At 39.0% G+C, this 19,048-nt stretch overlaps 1 protein-coding gene across 8 annotated transcripts in view; it reads right to left on the bottom strand.

The window, feature by feature from the left end:
• evl.L (Enah/Vasp-like L homeolog) overlaps positions 1-19,048 on the bottom strand; it is a 90,059-nt gene that overhangs the window by 41,823 nt on the left and 29,188 nt on the right. For 4 of the 8 annotated variants that reach the window (XM_018229163.2, XM_018229169.2, XM_018229171.2 and 1 more), the window contains 1 exon segment: positions 2,750-2,918. In XM_018229163.2, coding sequence (XP_018084652.1) covers positions 2,750-2,918 — 169 coding nt within the window. 8 annotated transcript variants of the gene reach the window in all.

Genomic DNA, 19,048 nt, shown 5'->3' with positions numbered 1-19,048 from the left:
AGTGAAAGAAGAAAGAGATCCTGTGAGGCAGAGCAGATGCAGGGAAGCAGTCTGGCAGCTTTAGGGTTGGGGCAGACAAGCAGATTCGGGGAGATTTAGTCGCCTGGCGACTAAGCGCCTCTTCTGCGTGGCAACAATCTCCCCTTCCGTCTGCCTTCCCAATGCTTGAATGAAGAGTCACCTGCGCTAATACACTCACAGAGGTTCAAATTCCACCAGGCGACTAAATCTCCCCGAATCTGCTCGTCAGCCCCAACCTTAAAGCTGCCAGACTGCTTCCCTGCATCCACACTGAGCTTGGAATGCTGGTGTAGGAAAAGACTTCCTGAATTCCTGAGGAGATCCACTGCACGTGCCACGGAGGCTGATGGGAAATCCACAGTCCAGATCCGGTGTGCACGCTGGCAACTCACTACAGGGCTGAAGGCCTATCTATCCTACAGGGATTACTTCCCTAGCAATAATTCAGGCAGCTGCACTAGTTCCAGTCACTATGATGTGCTCCCTGTGCTCTGACTATGGGATTCCCTATATGGGTAAATGTTCTATAGGTGAAATCCTTAGCTTCCTACTCAAATAAATCAGCAGGGACACATTGGCCAGGCTGTGGCTGAAAACTGTCTCACTGCAGTGCAAGCAGCAGCCATGTATTTGGTGGCTCCAGATTTAAAGTCACAGGGTTATGCAGTTAGGGAAAGAGCAAATAACACTTCCCTACACACTCACCAGTTTAAGGAAGAGGTCCAGGTGCACCAACCTGAACTTTCAGCTGAGGGAACCAATCTTCCAAGCAGACTTTTTCAGTTAAAAAGTATTTATTTATTGAAGAGCACTAGGACACAGCCTAATGCGTTTCGTATCAACAGGATACTTAATCATAGGCTCTAAGTGCCTGCTCATTTTCTACAAACGGTTTGCTTATAAGAATGACTGGCCTAATGCTGACCTTTTATTGCTACTTACTTCTTTTTTGAACTATGGCAAAATAATAACCATTACTGGAGATTTTGTTTTCTTTAAATTCAAGTGATATTAGGGTTCATTAAATGATATGGTAATGTCATTGTTCCTATCTGATAACAGAACTTAATCCCCTATATGTAATAAAAGGCACTAAGTTTGCCCAGTAGCAGCAACCCATAGCAACCAATAAGATGTTAGCTTTTATACAGGTGACCAGTAAATGCTACTGGCTGATTGGTTGCTATGGGTTACTGCACTATGGCAAATTAAGTACCTTTATTACATAACCCCAATGAGTCTACACTGCACTTCTTATAAAACCTTTGAGGCAAATGTTTATACTGTAAAATGATTTGTTTCCCTTTATTGATATTGTTAGAGAACATAGAGTAATACAGTAGAGTAATACAGTATTAAAATTAGCCACCGAACTTCAAACTCCAAAAACCAAAATTTGATAAAGAGGCCCACATAACACAGAAACCCCTAATATACCCATCACAGTTATCTGTTTTATCAAAAAGTATGAATAAATGCCATTTTCTATGCTGAAATTCAGCTGTTTAACAGTTCTTCTCTTTCTGCATCATTTGAAATCCTGGCAGGGAAGGAGGGACTAAACACTGATGTTACAAATTGTAACAACTTTTCCACAGCTTACAGACAGCATGCAGGAACTACATAACCCACAATGCATTGCACTGTGATGTTCCTTTCCTTATTGAAATCACACATGCAGGGAATTGTGGGATTTGGAGGATGCAGGCTAAGGACAGATGGTTGCTGATACAAAGTAACAGTAGTCAGCCAGCTCAGCAAAGTAGTCAGACAGATCAGCAGAATAGCAGGGGGCTAGGCTTAGGGAACTGTTCCAAACCATTAAAAATCATGAAAAGTGTGCATAGTTTTTAGTTGATGTATATTGCAAAGTTGCTTGAAATTATGCTTACAAGTTATGTTCTTGTGGAGTTCCCCTTTAAAACAGGGAATAGTTTGATATTAGAACTGTCTCAGTTGCATCTAGATTTTCATATGACATATCTGCTGCTCTTACCTCAAGGATTATTTCTTGTGACAACTATATTATAATGCATAAAGGAGAGGGGCTTTCAAAATTATCTCAGTTTTATTAATTTACTTTTTGGCCAATTAAAAGAATATTTATAGACAGGATAAATGGCAGATTTGATTTTTAGAATGATTGCACCATTTAAGGAGTACCAGTGTGAAACCTAGATATTTATGTAGTATATTTACTGTAACTCTGCACAGCATACTGTAATAGGCCAAGACTAGATACCCAGTCACTGCTGGTGCTATTGATATTATTGAATTCAGTTATTTGCCTCCGTAGTAGAGGAGAGGGCTTTCTATTTCAACATTTATTAATTGTGCATTGTTTATGCTGATTCTCTGATATATGTAAAACTGATGCTCTACGCCCAACATGTCCATTTGTTGGTGTAAAAAAGGGGGTTGTGGGTGCACAGCAAACCTCGACGTGGTATGGTGGCTTATCAATTTTATGATCATAACTTTGTAACAAAAAACCCTGTTTTTAAAATTACATGCACTTGCATATTTACTTGAATTACTTAGACAGGGCTTTAGATATTTTGAAATTGGCCCCAGGTGTGCACCCACAACCCCCCCTGTTTTGTATTCATTTTTTGGTGTGCCTCACTTGCATATATTGATAATGAAGAATAGAAATGAAGATATCCCTCGCATAGCATAAAGTAGTTATCCTGCAGAGAAAGTATTTAGAAAATCTACAGGTACTTACTTGTTGATCCTGAAGTTTAACACCGACTACTCTAAAGGTATTATTGGCAGTGTTGTGATATATATTAATCCTGCTGAACCCCTGTTGGCCTGGCTTGATTGGCACCCATTTTTTACTGGTGTCATCATAGATCATAACGGAAGCTCGCGCTTGGCAGATACTCTGTTCACTGTAAAAGAAGAGAGAAGAATGTATTCATTATGATATTACGATTACATGTTGGCTCACAAAATATTTCCAAGGGGGTGTCAATACTCTAACAGTAATGTCCACCCTGCAGCCGTCATTTACAGTTCCTAGCATACCTTATATAGGCGGTACAACAGCAGCTAGCTGAAAAGCAGTCACCCCAACAATATTCCATATGGTACAAGTAATTTATAATTTATTTAAAGGGGTTGCTCACCTTTGATTTAACTTTTAGAATGATGTAGAGAGTGATATTCTGAGAAAATTTACAATTGTTTTTCATTTTTTATTTGTGTTTTTTAGTGGTTTTTTTTTTTTAAATCAGAAATTACTAGCAATATTATTTGATATTTGCAACCTATATATTCCTCCCATGATATTGCAAGCAGTATTTCTCAAGTCGCAGGAGGGGAAACTCAATGCTTGTCATCTGTGTAACAGGAGATGAGAAGAGAAACAGCTCTGATGCATTAGTTCCTGTCATATGAAGGTGTACATAAGCAGTTTTTTAAATATAGCAAAACACATTCATATTACACAAACATACCTCCCAACTGAGCGGGACAGTCCCGCTTTTGACAGCTGAACCGCAGTCCCGGATTTGTACTGACATTTCTCGAGTTTGTCTTTGATCTGCTGCATTGAACAGCCAGAAAAAGATACAGAGTTCTAACTTAATTGTCTCTTGGCAGAGAGTCCAGAATATATACTTAAGATACTTTTGTAACAGTTTTAGATAAGATAACAAGGAAGACTCACAGCTTAAAGGGCAATTCACCTTCATTAGCAAAACTGTAATAACATATAAAAACCATAGAAATGTGTTCAAACTTTCATAACCTACCAAATTTTGTAAAATTTTGGTAAATAGGAGGTTTGGCGAGGTCAAATATGTCACCGCGCAAATCTTTTTGTCCCTCTTTCTGTTTCCAAAATGTTGGGAGGTATGCACAAATGAGTTTGACTACATTCAAGTACACCAATGTTCACTAATCCAGTGATTTAACTGTTAAATACATTCAGGTTGAAGATCCATGTAGCAACATACTGTCAGTTCTTTAATAGTATATACAGAGGCAGTACACTGTGTGCCTGAGTTAGAGATTATTCCCTTATAGCTAGTGCAGTCTCAAGCATCTACGTGCAGTAAGGTGGCTGTGGGATGCTGTCCTTTTGCTAAATAAAGTAGCTGCGGCTTGGAGCTCAAGGGAAGTGGACACAGTTGCTGCGCTTGAGGAGACCTCTGGTTTTTGCTCTAAAATACAAACGATCATGTTCCTACCACAATATACATACATAGCATACATAATATGTAAGATTCACCAGATGAAACTGACCCTAATGCCTTTGTGACTGTAATAAAGACAGTGGCGGAACTACCGGGGGAGCAGGGGGTGCGAGCGGGCCAGGGCCCGCACCCCCTCAGGGCCCCCGGCAGCTCACCCGCCACTGTCAAATGCGGCCAAAATCGGCCGAACGGAGGGGGACGGGCCCGGCGGCGCGGCACGCACCAGGGCCCGTCCCCCTCTAGTGACGCTACTGAATAAAGATTTAAGAGCCTAAGCTCTGCTGGGGCAGGGAGTGATGTGACTGATGAACAATCTTCATAAAGCACTGTGTAATGTGTCAGCTCTTTATAAATGAAAGATAAGAACAATAATAATGAAAATCTGCATACATACAAATGTGATTGGCCTGACTGTTTACAGCGGAATGTTTGATTCAGTGAAAGAAACACAGCACCCTCTGCTGTCCCTGAGTTCATACTCAGACTCCCACTGTTCTCTTATTCACACGCGACACTGTACTGGATACATTAAAGAACACAAGCATGGGAAAGTTCCTCTACTGTTAGGCTTCTATAAAGTCCCTGCACACTGGGTCTTTTCTTTTTGTGTCCTGCAGCAATACTTTTAAGTAGCGAATGAAAACTCCAGACTTAAACATCATGATATAATTTACAATATTTCCCCATATTTGTTATGCTTTGCTAATACAAAATTCGTAGAAACACATGGCAATTTGAGAATGTACTCCTAATTCAAACACAGACACCTAGATATGTAATTCACCAGATAGATAGATAGATAGATAGATAGATAGATAGATAGATAGATAGATAGATAGATGGGCAGATAGATAGATACTGAATATACTAAGTGCCACTGTACGTGGTTGTACAAACAGCGCACAAACTTAAACCTTAGCAAGGGTAAGTGAATGCAAAAATATCCTTAGCTAAAGGGCTGATTAGGACGAGCAGCTTGATCCCTATTAAGGAATATACATTGGGCTAGAGACCCAGCAATAGGTGATCAATTAAATACATCAATTAGAGATGTGTTCAGTGCACAGCAGAACAATATGAGGTATTTATCTGAGTAGGCCCATTAGCTTGTGTGACATTCCGAAAAAGGCCTCAGAGCACAATGGTGAGTTATTCTTTCATTTCTTATATTTCCTGTGGTGTACTCTAATTGACATTTAAAGTATTTTAACTGCTTGTATTAGTTATTGTTTAATAGACAACTGTTTGTTTGTTGGTTTAGGTCCCCCACCAAAAAAAGGTCTAAAAACCACAGGAGTGCAATGCAATGTGGCGGGGTCCAGATTAGGCTTCTTATATACAATGTTACTGCCTATTTAGCTTTATTGAGGCATTCTGCAGGGTGAGGGGATGCTCTGGAATTACTGTTGGCGATGTGGATGCTAATTTGTCCCCACGTGGTTAAATTGCACAGAAGGTGCATTCATGTTTTGTTTACATCAGTAAATGATTGAAAAAAAATTCTGGAGCAAGGAGATACTTGCAGCATTGGAAAATGGCTCTAATGTGCAATAAAGTGGGTGCAAGTCATTATGTTTAGACACATCAAATCAGATGATAATTCTAGGGTTCCCTTGTATCTGCCGACCTTGCATGGTAACATTAGTAAGTTAGGGTGAAAAAAGACACAAGCATCAAGTTTAACCTTTTAGGTCTATATATAACCTGCCTAACTGCTAGTTGATCCAGAGGAAGGAAAAAACCTCTTATAAAGCCTCTCCAATTTGTCTCAGAGAGGGAAAAACATTCCTTCCTGACTTCAATATGGCAAATTGCACCAGTACCTGGATCAACTTGCATTATGAGATATTGTCCATAACCCTGTATTCCTTCACTTGCTAAAAAACCATCCAACCCTTCCTTGAAGCTATCTTGTGCAAATCACAACACTATTCCAGCCTTGTCTCGCCCACTTCTTTGCTCTCCAGAGGTAACCATGTCACCCAAGTGGTACCTGAAATTCCATGGTGCCCTAGAAGAGAGCTGCAATAGAAGAGCTCAATGTATTTCCACAGGGATAGGAGGAGTGAGCACATAGAGAAACTCTCCAACTTGGTGTGATGGGAGCATTTCCTGCATAAGTATCACTTCTATATTTCATGTGTTAATTCTATCTCATTCAAGAGTCAGAAAGCCTGGCTCAGTCTTATCTGCCATGAATAACCAGGAATTGACTGCTGTTATTTTGCAATATATTCTGCTGCTTTCAGCTCTTAAAGTATTCTGTACTGCAGAAATCTTGCCAATGGGTTGGTCCCTTCCTGTATCTGCTGACTTTGTGTGGTCAGCACTCAGCTTTGGCTTTCACGTGGCCATTTTATAAAACCTTATTTATAACTCCAGTAAACACAGTGTTATGAGACATTGCCAGTGACCAAATACCCACACTCTCCCGTGGCCAGACCACACTCTCCAAACTATTTCCAGGATCATCGCCCAGACTTCTGTTTTTCAACAATTCACCCAAAGAGCATTTTAATGCTCCCTCTGTTAGATTTCCTAAACCAGCAAGCAAAATATATGTAAGCTAAATTTTAAAGTATTTACTAGCAATTAGATAACAGGGTATATAAAATAGTGTTCCGTGCAGCCATTCAAGGTTGCCATCCAGTTTATTTTTCCAAAAATGACCTGCCACATTTTATATCAGGAAAACAGCCCTGTTGTGTGTGTATGGTGAGTTTGGTGTTCAGTTATGCCAATGCACAGATATACAGCATACAGTACAATGCGCAGATCTTGTATCTTAGAAAAGAAGACTCACATATGATATGTGCAGCTCATTAAAGGGTGAATGGAATAGTAACTTGGTACTAAAAAAGTACCACTGACCCTGCTGATTCCTACTGATTTGTTTGTATTTGTGTTAATCTTTAGGCATATGAAATGAGCGTGTTTTGCTTGGTGAATATTTTCTACAGTCAAAAGGCAGTTCATTACTTAAACATTTTCAAAATATGGCCATTCATGGTCATGCAAAGTGGCATGCTGCATGGAAATAGCTCTCTCTCAGTACAGAGGGTTTTTATGTTTTTATTGAAAACTTTACAAAAGAATAAACATAATATAGACTAACATTACAATAACATACACTCATACAGAACCAACCCCCCCCCCCCCAGTCCACTGGCCAAATATCCTCATAGATAGAATGGCAATCTACAGTCTCAGTCTTATGATGAGTTCTCAGTTTTCAATATGAACTTCTTTATTGTATCTCACTCCATTCTCTCTTACCCCAGTTCTTAAGATTTTTTTTCAGTTATATGAACAGAGAATAAAAGCTAAATATGTGTCTGATCCATAGATAGGTATGAAAATAGTTTTGTTTATTAAGTAAATTTACATCAAAATTCATCTTGTGCTTTGCACTAAGTGCCAGTCAGTTCCAAGGAACATATACACATTGCTTCACAATTACTGTATCCCTTTCTAAAAATATAAAAGACAGTATAAAATAAACAGCACAGATAAAGACCCCACAGTCAGTAAAACCACTTACAATAAAGGTTCTTGCTTCAAAATGTGCCCCTTTCACTTGCACACTTGCTTCTAAAGAATAGGGTGCAGACACCAGAATTTACACCAGACGTACTTCTGTCTGGACAGAAAGATCAATATCCAAATAACTACACTGAGGTTACTGTATGCCAGATTAAAGGGCAACAAATATGTTTCCTAAATTCCAGAACCAATTCATTGGTATCAGGTGCTGGTGATTAATTGTGCTCATTGCACTTTTTATAGGTAGAGCTTGTTCATACCAGCCCTTGCCTTATCATCACACAGAGCCTCATTTCTTCAAGTACCAAGGATACAAGTTTTATCTTCTAACAGCTAAACAACATGGCACAGACTGAAGACATAATACTCTTTGTGGTTTTCTATCATAGAATCAATATCTCTCTGCAGAATAAAAAAATATCCCTCAACAAGCTTTTACATAGGCAAACCTCAATAACAATTAAGCTTTATGTCCATGCCATTGAACAATGCTTTTGACACAACCATTGTTAATATGCTTCACAGTACCCTGGCCCATTCACTCCCAGCACTGAATTCAAACTTTTATGACTATATAAAACCTGCCTAATTGCTAGTTGATCCAAAAGAAGGCCCGTCCCAGCTTTTCACCTAGATTTTAAATCACTCGAGCACTGTGCAGGTGAGTTGGCGCCTACGCAAAATCGTAGGTGATCTAGCTGGTGTCTTAGGTCACCCACAATTTTGTGGGTGGATTTGTGAATGATTATGCGAGAGAATTGAATATCTGAACAGAAGGAGAATCTTCAGTTTTAAAAAAGAATTGGTTACATATATATCAAAATATTATTAAAATACCTCTTAAGGGAGGGGGTGGGGGAGATAGACAGCTGCCATCTGGTGTCATTCTCTCTGGTGGTGGCCACTAAGCCAGTTGTCCAGCTCTGCATTTGTAAACCAACTAGTAAAGAGATTTATTCAATAGCAGCGTGGGGCATTATGGAATCCCCTTGCCTCCTTTCTAAATATATATAGATCCTAGAATATAGTTGGAGCCCTCCTTTCCATGCAATATACAAAAATCTGAATTTATATATACATTCTGCTTTATAGTGTGGTATGGTGGCAAAAAGGTCCCCAAAAGTGATTGATGGCATTTACATTGAACCACAGATTCTCAGGCATTTTTACTGGTGAGGTGAGGTGAGGTGAGGCCAGTAGTGTTATTAGCAGAGAAACACTTTGACTCTCTGCAGGGTTTTTGTAATTTGTGATCTGGGGTGGTTTTAATGGGAATCCGCAAGAGTAGCGTGGGATGGATTCCCAAATCCACAGACCATGTTTTCTGGAGGCCCTAGGCCTATTTAGTAGACCTGACACTGAGCAGCAGGTGTGTGTAAGACAGACTGCTGAAGTGCTCAGTGTCGGAAGGAACAAAAGCATTTATTTTGTGTTAGCCAGGAGGCTGGACATTTCTGTTGAACTGTTACTTCTTCCACGGTTACCTTCCCCCTGCGAGGGGAAATTCTGCAGCCGCTGGAAAATAAACGCGGGCAGGAAGCCCTAAAACCGATCCTGGTGTGTGGAGTCGCCTCATTGCAGCCTACCATCGAATGAACTCCCCACAATAGCTTCATCATTAGTGTTATTTATTGATGAGTTGACACCCACACAGTCATCCTCTCCACCATGAGTAGCCTGCCAATACTGATATTTCTTTGGCCCACTACAAGAGAATATGAAATGTTATTTATTCACTAAGATAGCTTGAATGTTTAATATAGGATCCTCTTGGTTTTAGCTTTTGTTATTTGCAGCCCATATATTCAATTATTATAAATTAATAATGCTGTTAAATCCTAACAAAATACTATTTAGCGATATCTAGTAAGAAACAATGGAATTTACTTGTGGGGGATGTAATTTAACAATATCTGCTTCAAATTGCCCATAGCTGCTTTTATGAGCTCTGTACATCTCAGTATGTGGTTCATGTATAGATTTTTGTTTGCTCTGAACCTCCCCCCCATTCCTGTGTACAATTTGGGGATTTTCAAATCTATATCAAGTGACCCAAAACTGTGAGATGAGCTCTTGCCTTGCTGCATTGCACTGACCCATAAAGAAGGAAGTATTGTATTTTCACAATAAATCCCATTCAGCTGACATATATATATATATATATATATATATATATATATATATATATATATATTTTTTTTTTTTTTTTTTTTTTTTTTTTTTCTTTCTAAAACAATTAGATATTCATAAAACCATGTAAGGAGTGCAAATATTATTACACATAATTCCCCAAGATCAGTGTAGCCTCTGGAATGAGAGCAAAAGAGAGAGATTAAATGAATAGGAATGCTGGATTTTATTCTCCTGAAAAGGTGGCAACCCCACTTTCAATTTCCTATATAATATCTATATGCTGAAGTAGAATCAGCAACAATAACCAGTGATCATAAAGACACTGTCATGACTGAGATGGTAAAATCACAGTGTATATATTTGGGATTTATTAATCAGAATGCTTTGGTCCTGGCGTTTTCTGTCATTTGGATCACTATACAGACTATAAGGTTACCATATATAATAGGGCTACTAAAAAACATTTAAACATTAAGCAAGTCCAATAGAATTGTTTGCAACCGAATTTAGAAGATTATTAAAGGTCAAGTATAAGGTACTGTTTTATTATTAGGGGAAAAAGATGCTCTGGGTATCAGGTATCCAGATAAGGAATCTCATACCATAGTAAACATACTGTAAGCCCTTGACTGGATGGCAAAGTAAGGGTTACACATCTATGATGCTTGTACTACCATCCCCTGCGCCCTGTTATACAGTTTTATTGATTACCTCAGCCGGCCTACAAAATACATATATATATACATATATAACTAAATTGTTGTCTACCAATGTAACTGAATAAGGTATGCTTAGTACCATGCCAGAGGTGGGGAAAAACAGTGGTATCCCCAGTGCACAAATGCTTTTGGAACCCTGTGTCTCAGAACATTTATGTAAAATCAATTGCATACATATATTTTATCGGGCTCGTAAAAATCACTGGGCGCTTGTACAAACCTCTCTGATACACCAGCCCCATTCCCTACCTCTTACCTCCCTTTGTCTGCATGGTGAATAGAAATACAAGTATGTGCCTTATCCACTTGACTTGAGTGGTGAATAGTAAACAAAGCAACATTCCTGCCACTGTGCTCTTCCCAAATTTGTGCTTATGTACCTGCTTGGCTTTTGATCTCCAAACTTGTTTCACATATATGAATAAACACTCATTGCCAGCGGGGGGGGGGGGGCAAACAACATTAAAAATAATTCTTGTACAGGTAGGGGATCTGTTATTTGGAAACCCATGATCCAGAAAGCTCCAAATTACGGAAAGGACATCTTCCATAGACTCCATTCTAATATTTAAAAATGATTTCCTTTTTTTCTGTAATAATAAAACAGTACCTTGTACTTGATCCAAAGTAAGATATAATTAATCCTTATTGCAGACAAACCAAGCCTATCGGGTTTATTTAATGTTTCAATGTTTTTTTTTTAGTAGACTTAAGCTATGAAGATCTAAATTACAGAAAGATCCATTGTCTGAAAAACCCCAGGTCCCAAGCATTCTGGATAACAGGTTCCATACCTGTATATATATATAAATGGTCAGATATAAAATATGAGACATAGTTGTAGGTGTCTGGAAAGGTGTTCCTCTTTAAGGATATTCTTCGTCTCGATGCCTGGCTGCTCTGTGCAGTACTTACCTAGCTGCCATGGCTGATGTTATGAAGCGACTTTGCTTGCTCAGAGTTCAGAGAGCATGACGGTTCCAATATGGATGAGCTCTTCGAGCACAAGAGCAGTATGTGCTGTTCAGCTTCACATACATTGCTATACCCAAACAGGAAAAGGATGGTTTACCCGAAGCAAACACAGCAGGAAGTAGGTATTGGTTAAGAAGCTTAGGTACAGAGAACCGAAACAAGTCTCTTATGCTTCATACTGTATACACACTTCATATATTGTGCCTTCCTGTGAAAGTAGCACTTTAAGTACCTCATTAATGCAGTGGTTACTACTTGTTTCAGCACCAGTATGAAACAAAAATCCCAGCATTGCTTGTCTAATCAATGAACCAACATCCACAGTACAAAGACATCAGTCGGGATTGTCACCCCAGTATACACGTACCACAAATTAAATGAAACATCTGGCTGGCTTAATTAAATACCGATCAAGGATATGAAAACCAGAGAATTAATGCAGTGGCCATGGCCAATCATAACAGCTAACACACCACAAGATGTGACAATTCAGTCAATGGATCAGGCGCTGGAGTATCGATAGTAAAGTAATAACTGAGCCAAAGCACAGAAAAGATAATATTATAAAAGGTACAAGATTTGCTACAGTGCTATTAACCATGTAGGCAGCATTTACTGTTCTAGTGTGGGAAAGCCAATATATCCGCTTGGTTGCTATGGGTTACTAGACCTGGAGTAAAGGATGTGCTGCTTATTACATTATCCCCTTGTGAAAAAATTATCAAGAAGAATAAATACAACATCCATATATCATATATTAGAAGCAATACACACAAGTAGTACTAAGGTCATTAAATACAATTTGAATCTGTGTTGTGACTATATATTAAATCAAATAGAAATTTGCTGATTCCTGAGTGAAATACATTTCCTCTTTGATTAGGACGGAAAATGTTCATGTTCAGAGAGTGAAAAAAGTAGCAAAATATTTCTGTTGCTCAAGGGCTGTACAACTGGAGCTGATGTGTCCTTCTAAGGGGCCAATAGACTTCTTTATATAATACCATCATTTTATTATAATCCGCCCATTGAACATGTGGTGTCATAATCTGTCTGTCTGAGGGGCAATGCCTCAGACAGACAGATTATGACACCACATGTTCAATGGGCGGATTATAATAAAATGATGGTATTATATAAAGAAGTCTATTGGCCCCTTAGAAGGACACATCATACATTTTTCTTGTATTATAAGGTCCTCTGCCTGATATTTGAAATTATATACATGACCACGTTTATTGTAAAAACCAAAAACTTTTCAGACATTTTTCCCACAACAGCATACAGTTCAGATGATATTCATGGGGAAATGTACCTTCAGTTTTACCTTTGCTCCCACTAATGATTTATAGGCTAAAATTAAAGGCAACTTGAATTTTACTATACCTTTCAGATATACTTTCTGCAAACTTTCCTTCCCCAAAACCTGCTCAAGTCACACCCCTTCATCTGACTTCTGCCAGTAACATAACTGCACCAACCCACGGTGCCCATACTCAAACCCACATGCCCGTATAATCCATAATAGAATAATGTTCTGCTTTTACGAGATTTGAGGTCACAGCTCCACTCAGCAAAATCGACAGTCAGTATATGAGCTAGATATGAGCATGATGGGAACAGAAAGACTCAGGGAGGGACTTGGGTGGTGGCTTGACAGCTAATATAGAGTACTGGTTGTCAATCAATACTATACAATATATACAATAACACACAATCAGCCCTCATTTCTGCCTGGCCTCTGGAAAGGTTCTCTATGCAGCTCAGATATAACCACTTCGCTAAAAGCATAGAATTGTCGCCTCCAGTAGCCGTCTGAATCAGTGGAGCATGGAGGAAATATATGTCACATCATATATATATTTATTTGGCAAATTGTATAACAAAAATATATCTATAGTATCTATAGCACCCATACTGCACATTACTGCAGTATATGTAATATATATATTATTCACTAAATACCCTGTAAAGACTGTAATGGGTTATCTGCATTAGTACGTTGCATTTGTTTATTTTTAAGAATAATTCTGTTTTATGTTTATGCCAGGGAAGGGTTAAGCAGCCATATTTAGTTGGCGTGAGGCACAAATCAGATAAGTCTCAAGGGCTGACCTCTTTCTATAATTAGGAAAGTAATGGCTTGATTCATATCTGTAGCCAGGGGGCAGTGTGTGAGACATTTTCTATATCCCACATATGACGGTCTGTTCAAAGCCATGGTTCTATGTTTGTGTTACACATTGAAAACTGTTAATGTCACTGCTTTAAACATGATCAATTGAAAGGTAACCTATTAATGTATAGACATCTAGTTGCCCTTTATATTACAGTATTCTGTATTGACCAATAAAAGACAGCAGCCTTTGTGTAATATGTACTCATTGCAGTATGTAATAAAAGTCATTAATGTGAACAATATACTGTATGTGTGTGTGTGTGTGTGTGTGTTCTGTGCATACAAGCACCCACAAAATGATTAATAAAACTACCAAATCGCATGTACCATTTCGCAAGCTCCTGTCTGGTTGCTGTTGATTACTGGGGAAGACTTTGCACCTAGTATTTTATGAATGTATATTTTAGACACCTTTCGTTTATGGATGAAAATTTTACATGATGACTGAGCTGCTCGTATCAGAATATCTGACTTCCAAAAACACTTTCCCTCATTTGAATTTCACTCGCCAGCAGGAAATCCTGTGTCACTCTAAAAGCAACTGACGCCCAAAACACACAGTGGCACGTGGTGGGTGCTTGCAGCTATTAGTCAGTGCACCTGCAAGGGTGGAGCGTTCATTCCCAGAACCAGGCGCTGAACTCACGCTGACTTATTGCCAAATGCAGCTTTCGAGAAGAACAGCTGCCACCCTCTAGCTTTGCTGGGTGCTATAATTAAAAGGTAATTACGCAGGAATGATCTGACTCGTCTGATAGAACTGTTATCTTTATCTGTCACAGAAGCCCCATCATTGTATTTGGGAGGAATGTGTCACTGGCACAGGTAAATGCAGATATAAGAGAAGAGAGGCCCTGGCAATGCAGAAAGGCTTGGGCCTACTTTAGCGCTTGGTGGGATGCTGGAAGATGTAGTTCTCCGTTCTCCTGTGTCACTATGCAAAGTGGAATTGTGCCTAAATAATCCCGTGCAGATTTTGACAGTGAGCTACGTAAATAATGCCATCCTGAATAAGAACATTTCATGGCAAATGCTTCCAATTTGTGTTGAAATACATGCAAAACTTTGTTAAGTTCTATGCATCAGCAGCAACTGCCCCTCGTGGCCATAATGACACTGGAGAAGAAATTCTGCATTCTTGTTAATACAAACATGGTGAATTGTGTTGAAATTTCGTCGCACTTACATAAGTAATGACCCTGAAGTCTCATAAGTCAGAAGATACGAGACAATAGGGGGTCATTCATGACTCCTGGGGGCATAAGTGTAAGAGCACTAAGGGCAAAGTGAAAAAAATGACCAATTGCAGTCTATTTTTGCATTTTGCATACTGCGTGGGCTAATTTTAAATGAGCCCCAGTATACCCCTGTGTGCACTATAACCCAGTCAATACCTTAGAAAGTGGCAATACCCTTTTAATAGCTCAGAACTGGGTTTCGTGGAAGCTTTACTTCTCTTAAGTCAAGCTCATCAAGAATGGGACATATTTACTCCAAAGTTCTATTATGATTAAAGGTAACAGATGTGATTTCAAATTTTGCTAGCGAAAATTCGCCAGAAATCTCATCCGCAGGGACATTGCCAATTCACAGCCGTAGAAGACAATTCGCTAGCAAATCAGACCGCCGATAACGTTCGCACCCTATCGCCAGGTGACTTTTTTTTACTGAACGTTACCTATTTCCCAGAGTTTATTTCACCACCACAGACCAGGTGAACTGATAAAACGAAGCTACCTACATCTTCCTCAATCTTATGACATCATATCCTGTATGCTGGAAATGCATTAAAGTTGTAAACAAACGCTGGCAACTTTATTTTAATGCGGGATCGCCTTCAAAAAGATTAAAGATTTACGTGTGAACAATTTTTTAAGACTAATTTGAGGGGCATGTCATATTTTTTTAAGTGTGGGCTCATGTCTAGGGCATTAGAGGATCTCTTCTGTCTTTATTATGGCTCATTATACGTGTTTGAAAAAGTGGCCACTTCAAGCATTTGCACCAACATTACTATTAAAGACGTCCATACGACTTTTAGGTACCCGCCCTATTCGAATTAACCTAAGCGCAAGAGTGTTAGGCAGAAATGAATGCTAGCGAGAAATGCTTGCCCAGCCAAAATAACACTAGCGAAAATTCGCCAGCGCCCAGCTGCTGAGGCGCAACTTCAAATTTTAGTGAATTAGTGTAGTGGTAGCGAATTTGCGCCTGGCAAAGTGGCACGGAGTGTCGCGAAGCCGTCGCTGGCGAAAATTCGTCCATTAGTAAATTTGCCCTATTGAGTCCTTGTAGTTCAGTAGCTCTAGGACAAAAGCTAGACCATGTACAAGAAGATCCTTGAGATTGACAGAAGACGTCAGCAAAGCAGCTACAGACTTCCTGTAATGTTCTTCTTCTATAAATAAACCTTTAACACTTTTTTCCCCAACAGTAAAAAGATGAACATTGAGGCCAATGATTTTATGTTTCATTCAGCTACTCAGGTAATTGGAATACAGCCAGGAAAGCATTAATACATTGAAAGCACAGGATATAAGCTGCCTGTCCTTCACTGAAGCACAAAGAGGACTGTTATAATTGCTGAGTTAGCAAGGAGTTGATTGCACATATATTCTGCACACGCTTAGACACACTTTGGGTGTTAAAAGGTGCCCTCCACTCCATAAAAATTCCTTTTTTCCTAGACCCACGCCTAAGTTTCTGTAAATTTCATAGGGCAATAAGGCAGCAGCTTTTCACTGTGTAATAAAATAGAGGAGGCCCATATCTGCTACAAAGAAGCAAAACAAAAGACTGAATGAGGCATTTGGTGGACAAGATTCTTCTCCACAGTAGTAATATCCAGTGCCAAAGTATGGTTAAGGTAATATATGCTACAGATATACATATACAAGTGTATAGGGATGTAAAACAGGTGTGTTGTTGAATACTACATGATTTTAGGGAATACCTTATTAAAGGGGTTGTTCACCTTTGAGTTAACTTTTACTATTATGTAAAGAGTGATATTCTGAAACAATTTGTATTTGTAATTTGATTATTTGTGTTTTTTGATTTATTTAGCTTTTTATTCAGCAGCTCTCCAGTTCTTTCAACCTGGTCCCAATTACCCTAGCAACCATGCATTGATTTGAACAAGAGACTGGAATATGAATAGGAAAGAGCCTTAATAGAAAGATGAATAATAAAAAGTAGCAATAACAATACATTTGTAGCCTTACAGAACATTTTTTTTAGATGGGGTCAGTTGAAAGCTGAAAAGAAAAAGGCAAATCATTCAAAAACTGTTAAAAAAAATAAATAATAAAGACCAACTGAAAAGTTGTTTTGAATTGGCCATTCTATAAAATACTAAAAGTTTACATGAAAGGCTGAACCACCCCTTTAGTTAGAGAGAATGTGTTTGTTGAAGTGACCAATTTAGTTCCTTCACAAGGCTAACTCAGAATATTTAGGGGATATTATGGGTAGAAGGCTATTTAGGGTCTGGCGTCATGGGCAGAATCGGGGAGATCAGTCACCAGTCAGATCTCCTCTTCTTCACGGCGACTAATCTCCCCAACATGCCTTCCCCTGCCTTCTGCCGGCTAAAATGAAAATCGACTGGGGGCAGGCACTCGGAGCGCTTCGTTTTCTGAAGTTTCCTTAGAAAGGCAATTACGGGTGACTTCGGAAAACGAAGCGCTCTGAGTGCCTGCCCCCAGGCGATTTTCATTTTAGCCGGCGGAAGGCAAGGGAAGGCAGATCGGGGAGATTAGTCGCTGCGAAGAATGGGAGATTTGTCTCCTGGCGACTAATTTCCCTGAATCTGCCCGTGTGGCCAGAACCTTAAGAGAGCCCAAAAGAAATGGGAACACACCAATTAACACACTTTTCATACCCTCTTACCAAGCAAGTGCTCATTTTGCTACTGGTTTAACTATGAGCAGTTGCCATCTGCAGCAGACAGCAGTTTACCCTTAGATACTAGAGCAGCTTTTCTTTTCAATGGTATTTTCCCCTTTGATCCATAATATACATTTCCCTACATATTACTAAAATGAAAATCCCCTCTACAGAAACATCTATACAGTTGCTTATGAATTCCTTACGCAGCTCTCATAATAGCAAGACAACCAAGACCACTTTCGGACAAATTATACATTTTTATATTATGACTGTGCCCCCTACAGCTTCACTGTGGGTTGTTCTACAGCTGAACACAACTGCTGCATTCTGTTACAGAGGAGGTATAAGATATCTTGTACTGGGCTCTATAAAACAAAAGAAACAGAACAACTATATTCTCTGATAGTGATCATTGAGGATACAAGGATTACAGGCTTGCCATGAAAATTAAAGATAAACCCAGGATCTAATATGTTGCGGGGGGAACATAGGTTGCTAATAGTTACCTAAACCTATCTTGAAACCCATTATAATGAGAACTAATGAAGAGTTGTAGAGTTCTACAGCTGGAGCAAAGAATCAGTTAAAATGTATTATGAGCTCTACTTTAAGAGCATCTCCCATGATCCCTGAGCTTTATTTTTCTTTCTGTATCAGGATACAATTGATATGATTTGTTCGCCAAGATAACAAAATCGTTTTCTTTTTATTAAACTCACATTTATTACTGGGGTTCCTGTAAAATACCACTGTTCTTATTTTTTTGCTAGTGAAATGCAGACAAATCCGTTAGTCTTGAGGATAAAAATGAAGAAATTGTTCCCAACCTCCTTCGTCGTATTTATAGTAGTTAGCAGCCAGGATTCAACCTATGCAGCTGGCTATTTTAGTTCATAAGACAGACACACACATATATATCTTAGAGCCCTGTGGTTTTATACTACATTGGTAGACTCATACACCTTAGCATCCCCAATAGCAATGCATCCAACAATGCTAATTCTGGACACAGGTCTTTGGGGGGAAATATGAACATCAGGTTACAATTTTTCCTAATATGGAGACTGTACTAAATTTGATTTGTCCCACTAACTAACACATAATAGTAACTACTGTATGTGTGTATATGTCATCTGTGTTTGGTGTGTGTGTGCCCTCTTCTTTTGTACAGTGTTACAGAATAAGTTGTCTGAATACCGGTAAGTTAAATGCTTCTTAGTATTAATAATAGCACTGATTAAATCACATTGGCTAGGGAACCAATCATTTATCCCTTAATGCAGACAGCTTCAACTTGGTCATTGAGCCAGGGCATTCTGACCATAGAGCATAGTGATCACAAATCCTAATGTAAACGTTAAAGGCGCCCTGCCAAAAAAGCC

The sequence above is a fragment of the Xenopus laevis genome, chromosome 8L, assembly GCF_017654675.1.
Source record: "Xenopus laevis strain J_2021 chromosome 8L, Xenopus_laevis_v10.1, whole genome shotgun sequence".
Taxonomy (NCBI): Eukaryota; Metazoa; Chordata; class Amphibia; order Anura; family Pipidae; genus Xenopus; species Xenopus laevis.
This window is presented reverse-complemented; position numbering and strand designations above follow the sequence as displayed.